General features: G+C 41.5%; 1 protein-coding gene across 3 annotated transcripts in view; it reads right to left on the minus strand.

The window, feature by feature from the left end:
• ift88 (intraflagellar transport 88 homolog) overlaps positions 1-22,529 on the minus strand; it is a 132,493-nt gene that overhangs the window by 9,385 nt on the left and 100,579 nt on the right. For all 3 annotated transcript variants that reach the window (XM_067986081.1, XM_067986082.1, XM_067986083.1), the window contains one exon: positions 14,654-14,714. In XM_067986081.1, the coding sequence (XP_067842182.1) occupies positions 14,654-14,714 (61 nt within the window). The remainder of the gene's footprint in view (positions 1-14,653; positions 14,715-22,529) is intronic.

Raw genomic sequence — 22,529 nt, forward strand, 5'->3', positions numbered from 1 at the left:
TGGCAGTGATTAGTGTGCTTAGCATTAAAAAAGCAAATAATTGGGGAAAACATTTTATCCATGGACAGGAAATTTCTTCAAGGGAGTATATTGGAATCCCTTCCTCTCATTTCTCCCCTCTTTCATCTTTCCCTGAAAGCAGACTTGTGCTGGTGTTTTCTCCTTCCATTGCCCAATGATATTAAGTCTGGTTGTAATGGCCCAGTTAAGATCAATCAATTCAGCACAGATCAAAGGAGGAAAAAAGAATTTGCATTTACATAGCGCCTTTCATGGCCGTAGGATATACCAAAGTGCTTCACAGTCACTAATGTACTCTTGAAGTGTAGTCACTGTTAGAATGTTAGAATCTATCTGATTGCTGTTTGTGAGCAAGGTCTCACAAACAGCAATCAGATAGATAACTAGATAATCTGTTTTAGTGATGTTGGTTGAGGGTTAAATGTTGGCCAGGAGAACGCCCCTGCACTTCTTTGAAATAGTGTCATTGGATCTTTTCCATCCACCTAGAGGGCAAACGGGGCTCAGTTTAACATCTCACCCAAAAGGTGGCACCTCCGACAATGCAGCACTCCCTCAGCACTGCAATGTAGTGTCAGCCAAGTGTCTGAATTGGGGCTTGAACCTACAACCTTCTGTCTCAAGAGGAGAGAGTGCTACCACTAAGCCAGTGTAAACACCTAAGGTTAGAGACTGGGACTTTCCAAACGCAGTAGCACGCCATACCATGCACTGAGAGAGACTGGAATTCTGTGCTTCTATCATGTAAATATCTATTGTGAATGGAATGCTTTATTTCACAAAAGTCATATTCAGGACAAAGGAAGAAATTAAAGCTTAGGGAGGTACAGGATATTAATTTTGTGATTTTTGAAAATTGGCAAATTTGTATTTTTTTTTAGAAGTTTGATTGGTTACTTAAGATTTTTGGTAGGCATGAAAAAACTTGTCTTAATACAATTCAATCCAAATGAACTCTACGCCATATCAATCTTGTTACCAAAGTCAACAGTATGTGTGAAAGCTCACCTCAACTTCAGGATTTATCAGTCTGTGTTGGTGGCTTTTGGACAACTTTTCAAAAAAATTTGCCATTTAACACAAATCCAGCTTGACTGACCCAGAAAATAAACGGGTTTAATTTTTTTCAGACCAGTACTGCTCATCTTTCGTTCTCAGTTTTTTTTATTACTGCTCATAGAACGACGGTAACATGTACAATAATATTTGCACGTTACTGTTCAGACATTTGAAGGTGATTTAAGAATGATGGAGTCATTAACAGATATTAACTCTGCTCCAAAAATTCACTAATTGATCCCCCATCAAATATTTAGTGGTTCTAAATTTGGGAACTGTCCATATCTAGGGTCCATCAACACATCTCTGACATGCAGCAATGATATCAGGAAACATGTTAAAATCACTGCAATTGAAAAACAAAATTAATTTTAGATATGTATTTATCTGAAGCACCATTATGGTACTTAAAAAAATACTGCAGGTCCTGATCATAAGATTCTCCAATATTGCATCTTTTCTGGTTTCCCCAACAATCTTTCTTAAAACATTTCTTGTTTGGTTTCTGTAAACAAAATGATAATAAAGAAGTCTACTGTATATCCCTACTGAACCTTTAGAGTATCACAAAATAGCAAGGCAATTCCCTATTTGTTAATATTACATTTTTTTGCAACCAACCAGCAGAAACCTAAAACAGCAGTGGTCACACCAGAATTTCTGCTGTCTGGGATATTTGGAGGTCTAGACCTTATGCAGCAGTTTGTGTAGCAAAAAAGCCCAAAAATAACAGCATAATGTAATGCCTGGCGAAAGCTAACAAAATCAGCACCAAAAACTATTTTAAAAATGTTTAGCTGCATGAAAATTCAATCATTATTTTAGTAATCTAAAACTCAAGGTCGCACTGAAGCAGCTTTCCTAAAACATTTAACTTAGACTGATTAGTTAATTAAAATAAAATTAGATGCAGAATCATATCTAAGCTACTTAAAAGATTGCAAAGATTTTTAAGGTTTTCAGCTGTTCATTTGTTCCCAGTCAATAACAATCTGTGATAAAAGCATGTGATTTCTGTCAGTGGACCCCTATATCTTTCTGCTCCTCCACAGTTCTTAGCTTCTTCCCATTTAGAAAATACTCTGATCTATCTTTTTTGGGTCCAAAATGGATGACCTCACACTTTCCTACATTGAACTCCATCTGCCACAGTTTTACCCACTCACTTAACCTATCAATGTCCCTTTGTAACTTTCTGCTCCCATCTTTTTTTTTATTCGTTAATGTGATGTGGGCATCGCTGGCGAGGCCAGCATTTATTGCCCATCCCTAATTGCCCTTGAGAAGGCGGTGGTGAGCTGCCTTCTTGAACCACTGCAGTCCGTGTGGCGAAGGTTCTACACCCTTTACTGTGCCACCTAACTTAGTGCCATCAGCAAACTTGGATATACAGCTTACTATTCCTTCATCCAAGTCATTGATAATGAAAAGCTGAGACCCCAGTCCAGTTCCCTGGGGAACACCAATAGTCAAATCCTGCCAATTGGAGTACATACCCATTATCCCTACTCTCTGTCTCCTACCTCCTAACCAATTCTCTACCCAGGTCAATAGGTTGCCTCCAATATTGCTTTCATTTTTGCTAAACACGTAAGCTACAACCCTTAACTTCATACAAATAGAAGGCCTTGGAGATTCTGGGCATGGAGGCAACAGAGGGAGTGTGATATGTTGAGGTCAGAGGACTCCCCCAAGTTCATGGCTATTATTCTTTGCTTTCCATTTTTTCTCTTCTTATTCACTTACTCATTCAATCTCACACACATACTACAGCATAATCTGTCTTGCCATGTAAAGCTCTGTTTCAGGGGATGTGTTGTTATAAGCATTCTAAAATATGTTCTTCTGTTTCTCTAGATGCTCAAGAAGAGGTGTTGTCAGAACCCAATGACTATCCTCAACCAAGTACCTCACAACACCCTGTGTCATCCACTCCTGCAGTAACAAACACCAGCACAGATATATGCATTGCGGGGGGTGGGGGGGGGGGGAGCGGCATTTAGTGAGATGCAGGAGGGAGCACTTGGAAAAGTACAGAGCACAAGTGAGAAGGAGCAAGTTCAGTGGAACTGAAGGAGATGCAATTTGCTCAAGAGCTCTAGTAACTCAGGGATTTGGAACTCACAGGGCCTGCCTACAAATATAGTTTGGTAGTTCAGTGTCAGCAGTTCATGCAGTTATTTGAGAGGGTGCTAAGCAGCTTCTACAGTTTGAAGGATCTATGAAGAAATCCACAACTCTGCAAGACTTTCTCACTGAGCTGAGACCCCAAAAAACAATCCAATGGATATATTTAGCCATGTTACTGTGAAACAGGTAATTATATATTTTTAAAATTTTGCTTATAACCTTATTTTAGACATTAGAATTACAAAGAATGTATAGCACAGAAACAGACCAGTCAGCCCAACAGGTCCATGTCAGTGTTTATGCTCCATGCAAGCCACCTCCCACTCTTCTTCATCTAACCATATCAAAATATCCTTCTATTACCTTCTCCCTCATGTGTTTATCTAGCTTTCCCTTAAAAGCATCTTTTCTAGTCACCTCAACTACTTCTTGTGGTAGTGAGTTCCACATTCTTACCACTCTCTGCGTGAAGAAGTTTCTTCCACATTCCCTATTAGATTTGTTAGTGATTATCTTACATTTATGGTCCCTAGTTCTGGTCTCCCCAACAAGTGGAAACATCTTCTCTACATCTACCCTATCAAACCCTTTCATAATTTTGAAGACCTCGATCAGATCACCGCTCAGTCGTCTCTTTTATAGAGAAAAGAGCCCCAGCCAATTCAATCTTTCCTAATAGGTATAAACTCTCATTTCTGGTATCTTTTTTGCACCTTCTCCAGTGCCTCTATAACCTTCTTATAGTATGGAAGCCAGATCTGGCCAAGTGTGGTCTAACCAAGGTTCTGTACAAGTTTAGCATAACTTTTCTGCTTTTCAATTCTATCCCTCTAGAAATGAACCCCAGTGCTTGGCTTGCTTTTTTTAAAATGGTTTTATTAACCTGCGTCGCTACCTTTAGTGATTTGTGTATTTGTACCCCATAATCCCTCTGCTTCTCTACCCCATTTAGACTCTTATTTTCTAAGGAGTATGTGGCCTCCTTATTATTCCTACCATAATGCACCACCTCACATTTATCTACATTGAAATTCATTTGCCAATTGTATGCCCATTCTGCAAGTTTATTAATGTCTTCCTGTATTTTGTTGCAGTCCTCCTCAGTATTAACTATATCCCCCAATTTGGTGTCGTCTACAAATTTTGAAATTGTACTTCCGATTCCAGAGTCCAAATCGTTTATGTATATGGTGAACAACAGTGGTCCCAGCACCAATCCTTGTGGAACACCACTTCCCACCTTTTGCCAGTTTGAGTAACTATCTTTAACCCCTACTCTCTGTTTTCTGTTTTGTAGCCAGCTTGCTATCCATTCTGGTACTTGGCCCCTGACTCCACATGCTCTGACCTTAGTCACGAGTCTACTGTGTGGTACCTTATCGAAGGCCTTTGGAAAATCCAAATATATTACGTCTACTGCATTGCTCCGGTCAACACTTTCTGTTACTTTTTCAAAGAATTTAATAAGGTTGGTCAGGCATGACCTTCCTTTTTGAAATCTGTGCTGACTATTCTATATTATATTTTCGGTTTCTAGATGTTTCTCTATTACATCTAATTCCAGTTACTGAGAAAAAATGGTGGCCGAAAATTGTTTCAATAAGCATTTTGAAGTGATTTGATTGGTTCATCAACAAAGTGTGATGACACAATGTTGATGTAGGGTTTTCCCATTAGAATTGCTTGGATAAGGTTTTTCCATTGTGACACTGTAAGCAGTGTAGATGAAAACATAAAATTATAAAGCGATATTGATAGATTAGGTGAATGGGCAAAACTGTGGCAAATGGAATTCAATGTAGACAAATGTGAGGTCATCCACTTTGGATCAAAAAAGGATAGAACAGGGTACTTTCTATATGGTAAAAAGTTAAAAACAGTGAATGTCCAAAGGGACTTAAGGGTTCAGGTACATAAATCATTAAAGTGTCATGAACAGGTGCAGAAAATAATCAAGAAGGCTATTGGAATGCTGGCCTTTATATCTAGAGGACTAGAGTACAAGGGGGCAGAAGTTATGCTGCAGCTATACAAAACCCTGGTTAGACCGCACCTGGAGTACTGTGAGCAGTTCTGGGCACCGCACCTTCGGAAGGACATATTGGCCTTGGAGGGAGTGCAGCGTCGGTTTACTAGAATGATACCCGGACTTCAAGGGTTAAGTTACGAGGAGAAATTACACAAATTGGGGTTGTATTCTCTGGAGTTTCGAAGGTTAAGGGGTGATCTGATCGAAGTTTATAAGATATTAAGGGGAACAGATAGGGTGGATAGAGAGAAACTATTTCCGCTGGTTGGGGATTTTAGGAGTAGGGGGCACAGTCTAAAAATTAGAGCCAGACCTTTCAGGAGTGAGATTAGAAAACATTTCTACACACAAAGGGTGGTAGAAGTTTGGAACTCTCTTCTGCAAACGGCAATTGATACTAGCTCAATTGCTAAATTTAAATCTGAGATAGATAGCTTTTTGGCAACCAAAGGTATTAAGGAATATGGGCCAAAGGCAGGTATATGGAGTCAGATCACAGATCAGCCATGATCTTATCAAATGGCGGAGCAGGCACGAGGGGCTGAATGGCCTACTCCTGTTCCTATGTTCCTATGACATGTTGATGTACAGGTTTACAATTAGAAATGTGTGACACACGATGTAAGGGTAACGTGGACTGGAAGTGCAGGCAGATGCAACACTTTTAATGATGGATAGATACTTGGTGACTGCAGCTAAAAACAACCATAACAAAGACAACATCTGTCACAAATTTGACCTTTATGATTGCTCAAAACAAAAACAGACTTGGGCAAACTTTACTAGAGTACTAATGGCAAAGTAAGAGATTTTCCATAACCTAATGAATCCTCCACCAGTCCTGGGTATATAGTAGGTCAGGATTGTCAGAAGATACAATGGCAATGATAGGACAGGTTGATCCATATAACACTAATGTTTGCAGACTGTAAATTCATTATCCATACTTAAATAGATGCCTATTTGACAAAAGACATAGGTAGCCATGTCTGAGATCAGATCTCAGATTGGAAAGTGCAGAGGCTTTAAGGAAAGTACACATATACATTATTGTAGCATCGCTGCCCATTTTTTCTAATTACCAATCATTTTACCCCTCATCCCAAAATCTGATGAATCATCTGCACATTTTGCAGCCCACATTTGATTACTGGATGATAAATTTGTAACTTGTAAGAAACTTCCTACTAATTATTGACACTGCTAATAGGGATTAAGCACCTTTAGTGATATCAGTATCGCAGAGGAATTCAGATAATGATTCTCAAGGTATTCTGCTGAATAAACAAACTTGTGACCATTCTTTTTTCTGGAAAGGAATCTGAACTTGGATCACTGAGATGGCAGCAAATATTTTCAATTCTTTGGCCTTTTATCTTTCTGTATTAATGATTTGCAGCCAAGAGAGGGTACACATTAACTCTGTCAAAACCAAACAACTTAGATTTGTACAGCATTTTTAACATAGCAAAATATCCTAAGATGCTTCACAATTGGGGTCAGACATGAGTAGGAATTAAATGGGAGGATGGGAAGGTAGCTTAAGGTAGTGTCAAAGAGATAGATTTTAAGGAAGCTTTTCAAGGTGTGGAGAGATATAGCACAGTGGTTTTAGGGAGGAAGTTCCAAAATGTGAGCATGTTGGTTGAAAGCTCTGCCATAAATGGTTGAGCAGAGATAAAGGAAATGTGTAACAGAGCAGAAAAGGAAGAGGGGAGCGTGCTTGCGAAGACCTATCGGGAGAAGGTTGGAGAGGTAGGGAGGATCGAGCTTTTGGAGGGATTTGAAAAAGAGGATTTTGAAATCAATGCGCTGAGGGATGGAGATTAGGAAGGAGACTGGGAATTTGTGCGGAATAGTATGCGGGCAGTGAACTTCTGGATGAGTTGGAATTTATGTAGGATGAAGTTTGGGAGCCCAGCAAGGAGGAGCAAAATCGAGACTGGAGGCAACAAAGATATGAATGAAGCTTTAAGTGACAGTAGGGATGAGGCAGAGATTGTCGCAGGAAATGTTTCAAAGGAGAAAGTAGACAGTCTTGGTGCTGGACTGGATTTGGGGGGGGTTGAAGCTCAACTCAGGTTTAAGTAGGGCACGGAGGCTGAAATGAGCTTCACCAGGTATCAAGGAATGGAAAATAGAATTGGAGGCTAGAGCAGGAGTTTCTGATGGAAGCCAAACAGGATGGCTTCAGTCCTGCCACTGTGGAGCTGCAAACAATTTACTGCTTCACATCAACGAAAAAGTCAAACAGTGTGGTGACAGTCACATAATCAAGGATGGTAGTAAAGAGGTACGTCTGGGTTTTGTGGGCATACATATGAAAGCTGATCCTTTGCTTACAGGAGAGAGTCAAGGATAGAACCATTGCGCACATTGGAAGTTACTCTGCAGGCAAGGGAGGAGAATCCAATGTAGGTGATGTGCATGCTAAATAAGGTTGGAACCATGAAAGATCAGTTGCTACAGAGGAGAGGCATTGAAACAGGATGCTATTCAAAAACTAAGCAGAAGCAAAGAAGACAGAACCGCTGAAATCGCAGTCACACAGAATGCCATTGGTGACTTTGACAAATATGGTCTCAGGGTTGTGGGCAGGACAGAAGCCAGACTGAAGATATTTGAGCAGGGATTGGTCAGTACGGAGTTGGGCAGTGATGACCTATTCTAAAACCTTAGGGAGGAAAGGAGGGATGGAGAAGGGGTAGTAGTTAGAACAGAGGGGTTGATGGTGTTAGTCAAATGATATACTGTGTCTCTAAGTACAATTTGGGTTCGGGCCTGTCAAATCAAACACAACTACACATGCATATTTTAAAATCAATGCAATCTTTATTTATGATAGACTTCAAGTATTCCAGCAAAGCAGCAACAAGAGAACATTGCACTTCAATCCTGCTGTAGGGAAACCTTACCAACAGGACACAAAGATTATCTCTGTCCTGGGAACTACGCCAATCAAGGTTTTCTTTCTTCTGTGGAGGATTCAATGTAGCTCCCCGCCAGGTGTATACCCTTTCCTATTATACCATTTCTTATCATTGCTATGTGACTGTATCTGCTGCAACTCCCTTTTGTTTCTCAGCTTTCACATGAACTTTATTACGCTTGTCTGAGCGGATGGTGCCCCTATGCTGCTGATGTCATTGTAATTAACACTGGTAAATATCAACGGCTATTCATCTAGATTATTCTTTCCCTTTCCGTGCCAGTTGACTTTAGCAGTCATCCAACTTACATGTCTACAGACCCCTTTCATACATCCAACCTCGGCATTTCCCACACGGGCATTTACATGCTATCTGATTTGTTCCCACATATGCTTCATTCCAAACATCCCAGACATTGATTAGCTACTCCAAAATATTATGGTTTAAAACTACATTATTTTGTTTCTTAAAAAAAAGCTAACATTTCACAGTTACAATTAAAACACCAGCACAGCAAATTACACTAACAGTTCTCTTCAAAGAATCAATCAGGTCTGTTGCAATATCCCTAATTAACCTTTTTCATCCTGGTCTCTGACATTCACCCAAGGTGTCATCCAACAAGGGTAGGCTTTTTAAGCGGAGGTTTTGAGGCATGGGTTACAATGCCTGAGGAGAGGGAGCAGTTGATAGTGTTGGTGAGCATTGGGATGAGGACGAGTGGATGAGTGGTCTGCAGCTGATTCAGAAGAGTCAAGGGAGTAGGAAGTGGGTTTCATGGAACAGATGAATCTGGTCAGGGCTGGATGGAAATAGGAGAAGCTCTAGGGTGCTGCGAGGTCAGACCTGGGGTGGGGGAAAGGGGCTTGGGTGTGGTCAGGGAGCACAGAGTGGACGGAGGAAGCGGAGGCAGAAGAGCAGCTCAATTTTGGTGATAAAGAAATCTATGAAGCTTTTTGTAACTGACATCAGATGTGGTGACGGTAGGGGAAAGGGAGGGAACTCAAAGTCAACTTGTAGTGGAGAAATGAGTTTGGGATTCATCTTGACCTCCAAAATGATCCTAGAATAATGAGCTGATTTGGCTGTAGAGAGGAAGAGGCAATATATTTTTAGATGGTAAAGCCAGTTGTGCGGCATATGTGCTCAAGCTTGCGGGCCACAAATTTGCGATGGTGGGTGTTGTACCAGAGACAGCAATGAAAGATGGGACATGTTAAGTCTCTGCTGAGTAGGAGGATGAGGATGTGAAAGGCAGAGATAATGAAGCTGTGAGTAAACTCTTATCATATTAGTTGTTTTATGTTTAATATTTGAGCTCGTGGAATATTAGAGCATAGAAACAGGCCATTCAATCCATAAAGTCCATGCAGGTGTTTTCCTCCACATTAACCATCTAGTCCAATCTCACTCTCCTGCTCACTTCCCATACCCTTTGATTTTCCTCTTTTTCAAGAAACTGTCTAATTCTCTTTTAAAAGAATTTAAGGACTCCACTTCAGCAATGATTTGTGGCAAAGAATTTCACATTCTAACCACAGTATGCAAAGAGATTTTATTAAACCACCTCTTTAATTTTTTTTATATGATTATCTTAATTTTTTGCCCCCTTGTTACCGTCTTATCAATCAGGGGAAACAATCTATCACCTTTGAGCATCTCGAGGGCCGCTATTGGGATACCCCTTAACCTTAGCTCAAGTGAAAAAAGCCTCAACTTCCCAAGTCTCTTCATAACGGTAACCTCCTCTCCCTAGTGAATATACTCTACCTTTTTCCTACATTACAACAGTGACTATGCTTCAGAAGTACTTCATTAGCTGCAAAGCGCTTTGAGTCATCCTGAGGTCATGAAAGGTGCTATCTAAATGTAAGTTCTTTCTTTCTGGCGCTTTCCATTAAAGGGATACTCAATATTCCAATATTGCAGTATTACTAAGGTCTTATACAAGTTCAACATTATCTCCTTGCATCTAGTTACAAAACCAAGTCTACTTTTGCTGCCACCTTTAATGACCTGTGTATCTGCACACTAAGGTCTTCCTGTTCCTCTACTCTATTTAAAATTTTACAATTTAAGGTGTATTTCCTTTCCCTATTCTTACTTCCAAAATGTATTTACTATACATTTTTCTATATTGAATTCTATACTGTCATCTAACTGCCTATCCTGCTAGCCTAACTATGTCCTCCGGCAGTCTTTACAACTTGCCATAGCCTCCAATTTGGTGTCATCGTAAATTTCAATATTGTTCCAATTCCTAAATCCAGATAATTTATGTATAGAGTTAATAACAGCAGCTCCAATATGGACGGACCCCTAACACTGCTCATCACACCTTTCAATTCCAACAAATTTCTGCACCAGTTTCGTGGGCAGCTTATTTGCTGGGGTGTTTGGAAATTAGAGAGCAGCCTTTAATAATTTAGATCTGGCTGAAGGTTGCAGCAACAGGTAAGGGGAGCAGCTGTGCTTGGCTCAGTGAGTTGACAGCCAGCTAGCTTGACTGGATGTATCATGAGTGTTTTTGTGCCACGTTTTAAGAATGCCTACCTCAGGAACAACTAGCAGGGGTAGCCAAGGAAGGGACAAGGGCATGGCAGAGACATGGAAGATGCCACAATTTGGAGCTGCAAACCCTCCTAGATGAAATTGAGTTAAAGAGAGACAGATTGCTAGATTCCCTGGCAGAAAACCTGACAAAAATGTCACTTGTGCCATGAGAAGGGAGGTGGCACAGGCACCGATTGCCAACTCTCTCACTCCCAGGACTGTAGACCAGTATCACAAGAACTTCAATAGCTTGACCATGGCAGGCAAGTTAAGACAATGGCCACTCTCCATTTTCTTCCTTGGGCTCTCTGGGCATCAGTACACTTTTCACCCTCTAAAATTAACAGCTGCACAAATAACCCTTCAGAGTGCACTCTGGTTAACTCAGGATCTTACAGTATTGGCTACCCATCTTGCCTAACAACAATTACTTGCATGTACAATCCTAAAATCCTGTCCTCCATTTTAATAGGATAATACCACCATATCGCTTACTTCATCTCTCCTCTGTCACCTGGAATACACTCCTTGATTGCTACTCTTCACCTACTTCACTCAAACGTATGGCAGGACAAGCTGATGTACAATGCCTATGAGAGGCGGGCCACCGAAGAGGACATCCCAACTTGAAAGACCTCACTCCCTACAAGAAGCGGGCCACAGAGCTCATGGGGAGGCACATGCTCTTTCCATGTGAGATGGTTGGTTTTGGGGCACAGCCCCAGCACCAGGTTCGAGACTGAACATCTACACAATTGCTGTGGTATCACTGTGAAATACCTGACAGCCCTGTGCTTCTATTTCCTTCTCTTCCTCCTAAATCTCAAGGAGGCAATGCTCACCCATTCTTAACTTGCACCCTCCTTTTCTGCAGATTCATCACAGTAATGGTAGGGAGTGGGGAGGGTCCAGGAAGAAGAAGATGATTATGAAGTCAAACTCAAGCCCACCAATGAGTTTCTGCAATGACCTCCATCCCGTGTTCCTCTGCCATGACCCATTGATCACACCCTCTACATCACTTGCCTTTTCCCTACCATGCGCCAGCTCAGATACTTTTAGCCAGGAGGATTTAGATAATGTTTGTGAGGATATGGCACCAGATGGTTCACAGAGCTGGAGAAGTGGGGAGTGGACAAGGATTTGCTACCTTCCCAGTAGAGGCTCAGGAGAAGGCTTCGCAGAGCTTCAGAAACCCAAGACCCAGAACTCATGGGTACCTGCCTAAAAAGGACATTCATGCACATCTATGTGAAGGCGCCAAGGTCAGTCTCTGAACATGTACGGCAACTGACAGGTAGGACTCTCAAGTCTACGGCTCTCATTTGTGCCAACATCAGGGAAACATTTTCTTCATTGCAGACATTAATGGAGCGTGTGCAACTGCATTGGAATCTGCAGATGATTTGGTGGAACTCAAAAGTGCAGTGAATTTTTTGAATATGGATTTCCATAAGGCATTTGATAAGGTGCCAAATAGGAGGCTTATTTATAACATTAAGGCACATGGTATTAAAGGGAATGTGGCTGCATCGATAGGAAGTTGGTTAAAGGTGCAGTAGTTGTTAACTGAATGTTTTTCAGAGTGGAGGAATGTGAACAGTGGTGTCCCCCTGAGGTTAATGTTGGCGCTACTGCCCTTCTAATTGTATATAAATGAGCTAGACTTAGGTATGGGGCACAATATCAAAATTTGGAGACAACACAAAAATAGGAAGCATGATTAACTGTGAAAAGGACTGCAAGCTACTTCAGGAGAACATTGTCAAATTAATAGATTGGGTAGATGATGTCAGATGAAACTTGATGTGGAGAAATTTGAGGTGATACATCTTGTGAGGAAGAATATGGAGGACATATACACTAAATGGTAAAACTTTAAAAGGATTAGAGGAGCAGAAACACTTATGGGTTCAGATACACAAATCTTTAGAAATGGGAGTACACATTGATAAAGCTATACAAAAAAAAATGGAATCCTAGGTTTTATAAATAAGAGCATAGAGTACGAAGACAAAGAGATAATGTTAAACCTATGTATATCATTGGTTAGAATATTGTGTCTAATTTTGAGTGCTTTACTCTAGGATTCAAGGTCAACGCCATGGAAAGGGTGCAGAAGAGATTCATTAAGATGATCTCAGTGATGAAAGGGTTTAATCATGAGACTAGAGAAAGTGGAAGGGTTTTCATTAGAACTAAGAAGGTTTAGAGGAGATTTGATAGAGGTATTCAAAATTATTAAGGTTGCTGATAAGGTAAGTAAGGGTGAAACTATTTCTACTGCTCGGTGAGTCAGTAACTAAAGGGCATACATTTAAAATAATCAACAAAAGATTAGCAGATTTCTTTTTACACAGAGGACTGTTAAGGCATTCAACACTTCACCAGAAACTTTGGTGAAAACAGAATCTATAATAGCTTTTAAAAAGGAAGTGAATAAATATTTGAAGAAGAAAAAATTAAGAGGGATGGGGAAAGGGCAGTGGAATGGGACTAAGTGACCACCTCTTTCAGATAGCTGGCACAGGCACGGATGTACCTCATGGCCTCCTTCTATGCTGTAAAATTATACTCTCTGATTTTAATTCATTAAATCTCCAGTTTTATATACTGCAACTTACTGAGACCCTTGGTAAAATGCCAAAGAAAAACATATCTGTTGTAGTAACCAGATCTGCCTTTCACTGATTATACACCCTTAATTTTTTTTGAGGGGAAAAATGCACACAGAGCTCAGTTAGTTCAATTCAACATTCTAAAACCATATGTTGCCTCAACCAGTACTAGTAATAGCAGAGTAGACATACAATGAGACAAACAAACGTAAAAAAAACTCTTCTTTAAAGGGACTACCACCAAATATATTGGTAATAGAAGTCTGTAAAAGAGATACACAATTATGCTCATCAGTAATATAAAACAAGAACATTCTCGACTGGCAATACTGCCATAGTAGAAAAGCAGCAACACAAATTGAGACCACCATCATTCTATACCCCTATCAAGCTTACATTCGATATCCAAATTGCATTCACTAAATTTATAATCTATTTCATCTATTTGAATCGGAACAACTAAATCTGCCTTTTAAAGCAACTGTATACTTGCAAATTACTTTAATATGATTTTTTGATCCCTGTGGTTTGGTCTCATCATACCACTTTAAAACCTTGCCTGGGTTTTACATTCTTTTGATTTTGAACATCATTACGTTGTTATAAAAAAATTATAATTGGTTCCATGAATTTGTTTCTTGTTAGGTGATTTTGGTTATAATTATTAGATTATCATCCAATACCATTTACTTGGTCAAATTGCAAATTTCTGCAATTACTTTTTTTAAACCTTCTCTGCTTCCACTTGTTAGGATTCTCATTAACATAAAGCTATTATATGCAGATCCTTAATCTGCTCAAATCTGCTTTTCCTTTGCTTGCAAATCTTGTGAAGACTGATTTTTTTTCCCTAAGACTATTCATGGGTAGACTAGCCCAATAATTAAATTAATATGAAAGAGGCATTGACTCATAAAGCAACAATTAAACGTATGTAACAGAAAAGCAGCCACCCTCTTTGGGCAGAATACTAAGATGCAGCAACATAAAAAGGTTGATAAATAAGAAATAAATTCGGTATAATTGAAAGAATAATCAATATTATAGTGATGGAAGATGATTCAGGGTGCCATTCCTGTCTTCACTAACTTTAATGAAAAAATAGACATGAGTTAAAGGAACATTTCACTACTTTATACTCACATCTACTTTTTTGCTGAAATTAGTGAAGAAAGAAATTTCATCACCACACATATTTAAAATTAAAAGATGAAAGGATGAAGATTCTCCAGACTGTTCAAGCAAAAAGAAAAATCACACAATCTAACTTAATCAGGAATAAATTTTCAGTGTAATTAAATCTGTACACCTACCGCTGCCAGCACTGCCTTCTCTGCGCCCACGTGCACTGCCATCTCTGCCAGACTTCACACGCTATTTTAGAAAGAAAAGTGCAAGTAAATGTCATTTTATTGTAAAAAAAAGACTTGGGGGAAAATGTCCTGTTTGCTATTGGTAGTAAAATTGTAAATCTGTTGCTTTATAAACACATTTATGATTTTACTAAAACAGCATACAAAAAAATCACCTCTGGAGCCAAATATTTAGAATATATAGCCAATTTAGTCACAACTTGCATTTCCATTGCATTGGGTTATATTTTCAATGCACTTCTACTGAAATTGAACTTCTGCACAAATGCAAAGGTTTCAATACAATTGACAAGGTCATCAAAAGTATGCATCATTTCCATTGCCACCAGGCAATATGGAATTGATTGGCTGGTAGATATATCAGCAAATACTGACTTGGAAAAACTACTTCCAAACTATGGTGCAGGGCAGGTAAATATGGAGTAAAACTGGTGTTTTTATTGATTTACTTTAATTGGAAAAAGCCATATGTACAGTACAAAAAAAACTACCATAGGGGAACTGTTACAAAGCAAAATAAATGCAGAAATGTAAACATATTAAAAACTTTCTTTAAGGTCTATTCTCTTGGCTGAAAACCAAATGCATACCTTGTGGGTATCAAGCTCACAGCTTGAATGGTCGACAATGGACAAGTTCTGGAAATTTTTTTGGGGGTGGGAGCAAAGGAAATATGAAGCTGGAATAAAGACATTTTTAAAAAATCAGGCCCTTAGTGGCCAATTATCCAAATGTGCAATGCCCATGATTTTCCGTCCATTCACTTTAGTGAATCGTTGGCAGCACATGTGATTTCCTGATATGTGTAGCCTGCAGGCGAGGATCCCACAGGTAGCACGCATTCAGAAAACCAGACCTCAACGTCTGCTAAGTCAACAAGTATCCCTGTCACAAAAATCACATTACACTGCAGTAAACAATTGTTTGTATGAAGAAAAATCATGCTTTGCTACAGCCAAAAACTGTAGAATGATCACATGGTCACATTGGAACTACACATTGACATCTTTTGTACTAGAAATAGGGCGTTAAATTGGGCCGTGTAGCGCCCGTTGTTTCAGCGCTACGCGGCCTGCCGGAGATCCAAGATGGCGTCTTGGATGCTGGACGCCATCTTGGCAAGGGGTTTAGCACATGCGCAAATAACGAATGCTGGCATCATGTAAAGTCAGGAGAAAATGCATTTGATCAGTGTGCAATGCTGTTTTAAAGGGATAGACACCATTTTGGCACTTAATGCTCCGCTCAACGCACTGTCTTAAACGCGACCATCTAAACATGTCTTACAATGCCTGGGGGATCCCTCCACCAGCGCTATTTAAAGGGACTATGCAGGATTTACAGGTTAGTTGCTAGATTATTGCTTCTAGCTGCTGATGCATTTGTACCTGTTTTTGAAGCTCTCCTATACATGGATACTAGGACGAGGGGACATAGTTTAACATTTAGAGCTAGGACGTGCAGGAATGAAGTTAGGAAAGGCTACTACACGCAAAGGGTGGGAGAAGTTTGGAACGCTTTTCTGCAAATGGCAGTTGATGCTAGCTCACTTGTGAATTTTAAATCTGAGATTGATAGATTTCTGTGAACCAAGGCTACGGTGGGTATATGGAGTTAGGTCACAGATCAACAGTGATCTCATTGAATGGCGGAACAGGCTCGAGGGGCTAAAGGCCACTGCCACTTGCTGCCTCCTGTTATGCGCCACCTTCTCCTGCAAGAAAGCGGGACGTGTGTCTGGATGAAGTGCCTGTCATGGTTGAATAGTTGCCAGTCCGTGTGGCCTGTGAGTTATGGGTGGGCGGCTTGCAACAGTGGTAATGTGTAAGGATGAGAGGAAGCATCTGATTGGAAGAATTGCGTACTGATGGAAAGAATTTGTTGGTATGTGGGTGATGAGGGAGGGTGTAGTGCGTGGAGCAGTGGATGTGGCTGGTGGTGCAGTTGGTAGGAGATGCTACTTGACAGTTGACCTCACTCATCTTGACTATTCATGTCAAAGCATTGAACTTCTTCCTGCACTGCATTCATGTTCATGGTGCTATGCGCCTGGCATTGACTGCGTGCCCAACTGCCTCCCATTGCCTTTTGAGCATAGGTCTGGAGGGCCACTTGCCCCCCCACTGAGGATATAGGACAGCCCTCCTTCTGTCCACCTCTTGCACCAAGGCCTCTAGTGCATCAGCAGAGAGCCTTGGTGCACACACTCTTGCAGGCCTCGTACCAAATTGAACCGGCAGATTGGTGAGGTCTGGCATGCAGATTGGAGGATGTGGGATTTAGTAGTGCGCAACCTTTATTCAATGTTTTAAAATAACTCAACAGTTTGTAAACATAGGGACGGGACCTACATCTGTGTTTTACGTGTGCAATGTCTGATCTCCATTCAGACTCCATGCAGACAGCAGACTGTTATTTTTAGCAAGTAACAGGTACCGGCTATCTTTAAGAGATTTTGGCTGCCTGTCAGAGAGACAGGCATGTCAGAGATTCGGGCTCCCCCGCTGGTGAAAAGTGCAAATGTCATTGAATCCTCGTGACAACGCTGGTGTGGAAATCTGCGTTCAGATGAGTGCTCAGGCAGGACGAATGCCTCGCTCTACCTGCGACGGAAGTACTGAGCGCAGGTCAATCTCAGGTCGCAATCCCCACGCCCGATTTCGGGCCTGATGCAATTTAACCCCCGTAATCTCTTATGCAGTGAGTAGCTGAGCCATTTAGTGCGCTGAGGTTAGGGAGGAAGAAATCAGGCAAAAATCCTGTTCCTAACCACTTTCCTTTCGGGGAAACATGGTGCAAATTTGCATATATTGGCCCTAGGTAAGTACAGAATTGGCTTTGGGTGTGATGGCCCCCCTCCCATGGTCAAATGGCCCACCTGCTACCCACTATCAAAGCTCATACATGCATAATAGTGACTTGGCCAGGTACAAGAGGAAGGCTGGAGCCTGTGAACCATACTCCAGCAAGGAGTAAATGCTTTTTGGGCTGGGGGGAGGAGGATGAGGGAGAAAATTGGTGAGAAAAGTTGGGGAGGGGGGTCAAGTCTCATGGACACTGAAATTGCTGTAATAGTCTTCAGCAACTCTATTCCTAATCTAGGGAAACATGTCAAGACTCTTCAATCTTCTCTTCATGTTCTTTCTGGAACCCTTGGCGGGCGGCATTACAACATACACAATGGTACCGAGATTCACCCTATCCCCCCATACATGGAAGACGATTAATAAAGAAATTAGCACAAAACCTGCTTGTTGTTATTGGGAAATATTAACTGGAGAAAGTTGGTGCTATATCCCCCATCTAAAATGTACTTCTCCATCCTCAGAGTTGTTTCCCTTTCATTAGGCAAAAAGATATGAGGAGATACTCTGTCATTAAATTCCCTTCAGAATCCACAAGATCACTTGTTAAATATGAATGAGGCAGGACATTCAGCTCATTTTAGTTTATTCATCCAGAAAAACCAGCAAGTGAATGTTCATGTGAACGGGCATAATTTTGAATTCCATATTCCATTGAATTTGCTGTTGTTATATAAACTTTACAGTGGCTCACATGATTGCTCAGCCGCTTATGCTGAATTCACAATATTTAAAAGGACTGTTTTCATAGCTCATCACAGAATTTGATACTTAACCAGTGTTATTCAGTATTCAAACTTGTTTATGAACAGCCTGAAAGTAGATCAGTTGAAGTTGCTGCAAAACAAGATTGAGTAATTCTGTCTCGTTTGGCATTGCAAGTCAGTCAACTGGGACAGCCTTTGAGAGAATTATTTATTGTCTTTCCGATTCAACTGCTGCTTTTGTTCTTCGGATCCTTCTATCTGTCTCAGTGAATTAACTGATGTTATTCTGGCTGGCATGGGAAATTTCATACCTCACGCTTCCCTTACTACATCTTGTTTCAATCATGCCCATCATTTTACTGTTTCATAAAATTTGTGCCTATTGCAACTGCAATTTTGATCAGTCTGAAGCATTCAAATCAACTTTACCACTGCTCGTAACTCCTGGTAAATCCGCTATTGCATTCTAAACACAACAGTCTTAATAATCTGTACTTTCTTAGTGAGATATATGGAATCAATTTTCAGATGCAGATTTTGGGTTGGGTCCTGCTTCTGTCAGATTTCTGCCCTGTTTTTGTGTGTGCACTGACATTTCTGGTGCAGGATGGGTGGGGGGGGGGGTGCTGGGTGCGGGGCGTTTTCTCTGCCTGCCCCTTCTACTGCACACACATCCAAACAAGATGAAAATGATGGGATGGTGTAAGACATTGTAATTCCCATCATTTCCATCCCGATTACAGTCAGTGTAACCTATGACCAAATAAATGAGGCATTATGGCTTGCCAAATCAACTGAGCCTGGCAGAAGTGCTCCATTTAAAGCTATGATGTAGAGATGCCGGTGATGGACTGGGGTTGACAAACGTAAACAGTCTTACAACACCAAGTTATAGTCCAACAATTTTATTTGAAAATCACAAGCTTTCGGAGGCTTCCTCCTTCGTCAGGTGAATGTCAGGAAATCCTTGAACCTTTCACATTTATATTCAGAGAACAATACCTGGTGATTACAGATAATCATTCCAACTGCCCGTTGTCAAGGCAATCAAAGTGTTCAGACAGAGAGGTGTTACCTACAGGACCAGCGAATATACAAACGGCCAGAACACAAAACAGAGAGAGAGAGGGAGAAACATCCGAAAGGAAGAGAAAGACAGAAAATGACCCGTTGAATTAAAAACAGATAACTTTTATTCGCATGGTCTCGCCAATGTACCATGCTCCGGGTAATTTGCTGCGGAGAACATGGTCTCCGCAGCCTTCAACATGTCATCGATGACGACGAACACCTCGCTAAGGCCATCCCCACACCTCCACTACTCGCCTTTAAACAGCCACCCAACCTCAAACAGACCATCGTTCGCAGCAAATTACCCAGCTTTCAGGAGAACAGCGTCCACGAAACCACACAACCCTGCCACGGCAACCTCTGCAAGACATGCCAGATCATCGATACAGATACCATCACATGAGAGGACACCACCCACCAGGTACATGGTTCATACTCCTGTGACTCGGCCAACGTTGTCTACCTCATACGTTGCAGGAAAGGATGCCCCGGAGCATGGTACATTGGCGAGACCATGCAGACACTGCGACAACGGACGAACGGACACCGCGCAACAATCGCCAGACAGGAGGGTTCCCTCCCAGTCGGGGAACACTTCAGCAGTCAAGGACATTCAGCCACCGATCTTCGGGTAAGCGTCCTCCAAGGCGGCCTTCGAGACACACGACAACGCAAAATCGTCGAGCAGAAATTGATAGCCAAGTTCCGCACCCATGAGGACGGCCTCAACCGGGATCTTGGGTTCATGTCGCACTACACGTAACCCCACCAGCGAATAAAAGTTATCTGTTTTTAATTCAACGGGTCATTTTCTGTCTTTCTCTTCCTTTCGGATGTTTCTCCCTCTCTCTCTCTGTTTTGTGTTCTGGCCATTTGTATATTCGCTGGTCCTGTAGGTAACACCTCTCTGTCTGAACACTTTGATTGCCTTGACAACGGGCAGTTGGAATGATTATCTGTAATCACCAGGTATTGTTCTCTGAATATAAATGCGAAAGGTTCAAGGATTTCCTGACATTCACCTGACGAAGGAGGAAGCCTCCGAAAGCTTGTGATTTTCAAATAAAATTGTTGGACTATAACTTGGTGTTGTAAGATTGTTTCCATTTAAAGCTGCCTGCAGCCTAGACCATTTCTGCGCATATCTCATGCCTGCATATTTTGGGAACATTTTTTTGCTTTGAGAAGCTACTGGGATGGACTTTAAACTGATAAAATGAGAGACTCTCTGCTCATCTACAAATTTTTTGACTCCACCTACAGTAAAGCAGCACGGGGTTCCCTATGGGGGGTTCCACTATATGCAATCTTGATGGAGGAAGAGAACAGGAGGCAGCAATGGAAAATGAGGCAGCTTCAAAGGAGGTTGAGGCCAACCCGTTATTTTCCTCCACAATAAGCCTACAGATCCCGCAGATCTTATGAGGGAATGAGTGAGGAGCTTTGCTTCACAGACATATATTTAGCAAGGAAGCCCTAGATGATCAATGCCAGCTTCTGCACACAGACCTGCAGCCCAGACTAAATGGCCAAACATCTTTGCTAGTGGCTATCAAAATCAGTACAGCTCTCAACTTTTATGCCACTGTCTCCTTCCAGGTTGCAAAGGGGGACTTCTGTAAGATCACCCTGGTGATGTCTAGGCCTGCATTTGCCATGTCACTGATGCCATTTTCAGGAGAGCTGAGAATTCATTCATTTTGGGATGACTCATCCATGCTTTTGTTACCTCCAGACTCGACTATTCCAAAGCTCTCCTGGCCGGCCTCCCACCTTCTACCCTCCATAAACTTAAGCTCATCCAAATCACTGCTGCCCGTATCCTAACTTGCACAAAGTTCTGTTCACACATCATCCCTGTGCTCACTGACCTACATTGGTTCCTGGTCCACCAACTCACTGGTTTTAAAATTCTCATCCTAATGTTCAAATGCCTCCATGGCCTTGCCACTCCCTATCTCCGAAACCTCCTGCAGCACTACAGCCCTCTAAGAACTCTACATTCCTTAAACTCTGGCCTCTTGTGCATCCCCCACTGCCTTTGCCCCACCATTGCGGCTATGCAGTCAGTCGTCTAGGCCCTGAGCTCTTGAATTCCCTCCCTAAACCTCTCCGTCTCTCCACTTCTCTGTTTTCCTTTTAAACACTCCTGCCTCTTTACCTGCCTTAATGCCTCTTTCTTTAGCTTGGTGTCAAGTTTTGTCTGATTACACTCTTGTGAAACGCCTTGGGACATTTTACTACATTAAAGGTGCTATATAAATGCAGATCATTGACTCCTAGGCAGCAGCATGCATCCACAATGCACTGTGGGATCCTACTATGGACCCATTGAATTTGCTCAACAGAGAGGGATTCCACTTTTTCAATGATCAAATTGTTTGTGAACAGCCACAACAAATTCTCCATGTCAATGCAAAATTTGCATGAAGTCATCACAACCTTTTTATTTTGAAAAGGTCCATGCTCTATTCAACGTAGATAGTGATGGCTCCTGGACAACAAAGACTACCTCTTGTTTCCACAGCTTATCACCCCACTTCGAGGGCCCATCTCACCAGCTGAACATCGCTACAATAAGACCCATACTTTAACTGAGTAGTAATTGAGAGGTCTAAAGGGGTTTTGAAGGAAAGGTTTTGCTGGCTGTATAGATCTGGTGGGCTCTTCTTCTGCTCCCACCCTTTGCTGTGACAGTTCTGTGCAAGAGGAGGAAATGAACTAAGAATGGGTGTACAGCACCCAGGGAAAGTGGCAAGACAGAGACAGCTCTGCTCTTTTAAGTGCTGTAGCAGGTGCAGGTACTTCTTTGCACTCATTCACCTGCACCTGGCATTGGTCAATTAATTAAACCATTGTCTCCAGCTAGGGGAAGTGCCTCCCCGGGAGCTCCAAAGCCTGCTTCTTGTATGGGGTTAGTAAACGTATATCTGGAATGCCATCTCCAGGGGTTTATGAGCCAGTTTTCTAACTGGAACAAGATTCACAGCATCAGATGAAGGCAGGGGTCTGAAGGATATTTTCCCAAAGGCAGCAGTAGCACCTGGGCAGTATCAACTTTGTTCCTAGCAATTGTAAACAATTTTACAACACCAAGTTATAGTCCAACAAATTTATTTTAAATTCCACAAGCTTTCGGAGGCTTCCTCCTTCCTCAGGTGAACGGTTCACCTG

This window comes from Heptranchias perlo, chromosome 6, assembly GCF_035084215.1.
Source record: "Heptranchias perlo isolate sHepPer1 chromosome 6, sHepPer1.hap1, whole genome shotgun sequence".
Taxonomy (NCBI): Eukaryota; Metazoa; Chordata; class Chondrichthyes; order Hexanchiformes; family Hexanchidae; genus Heptranchias; species Heptranchias perlo.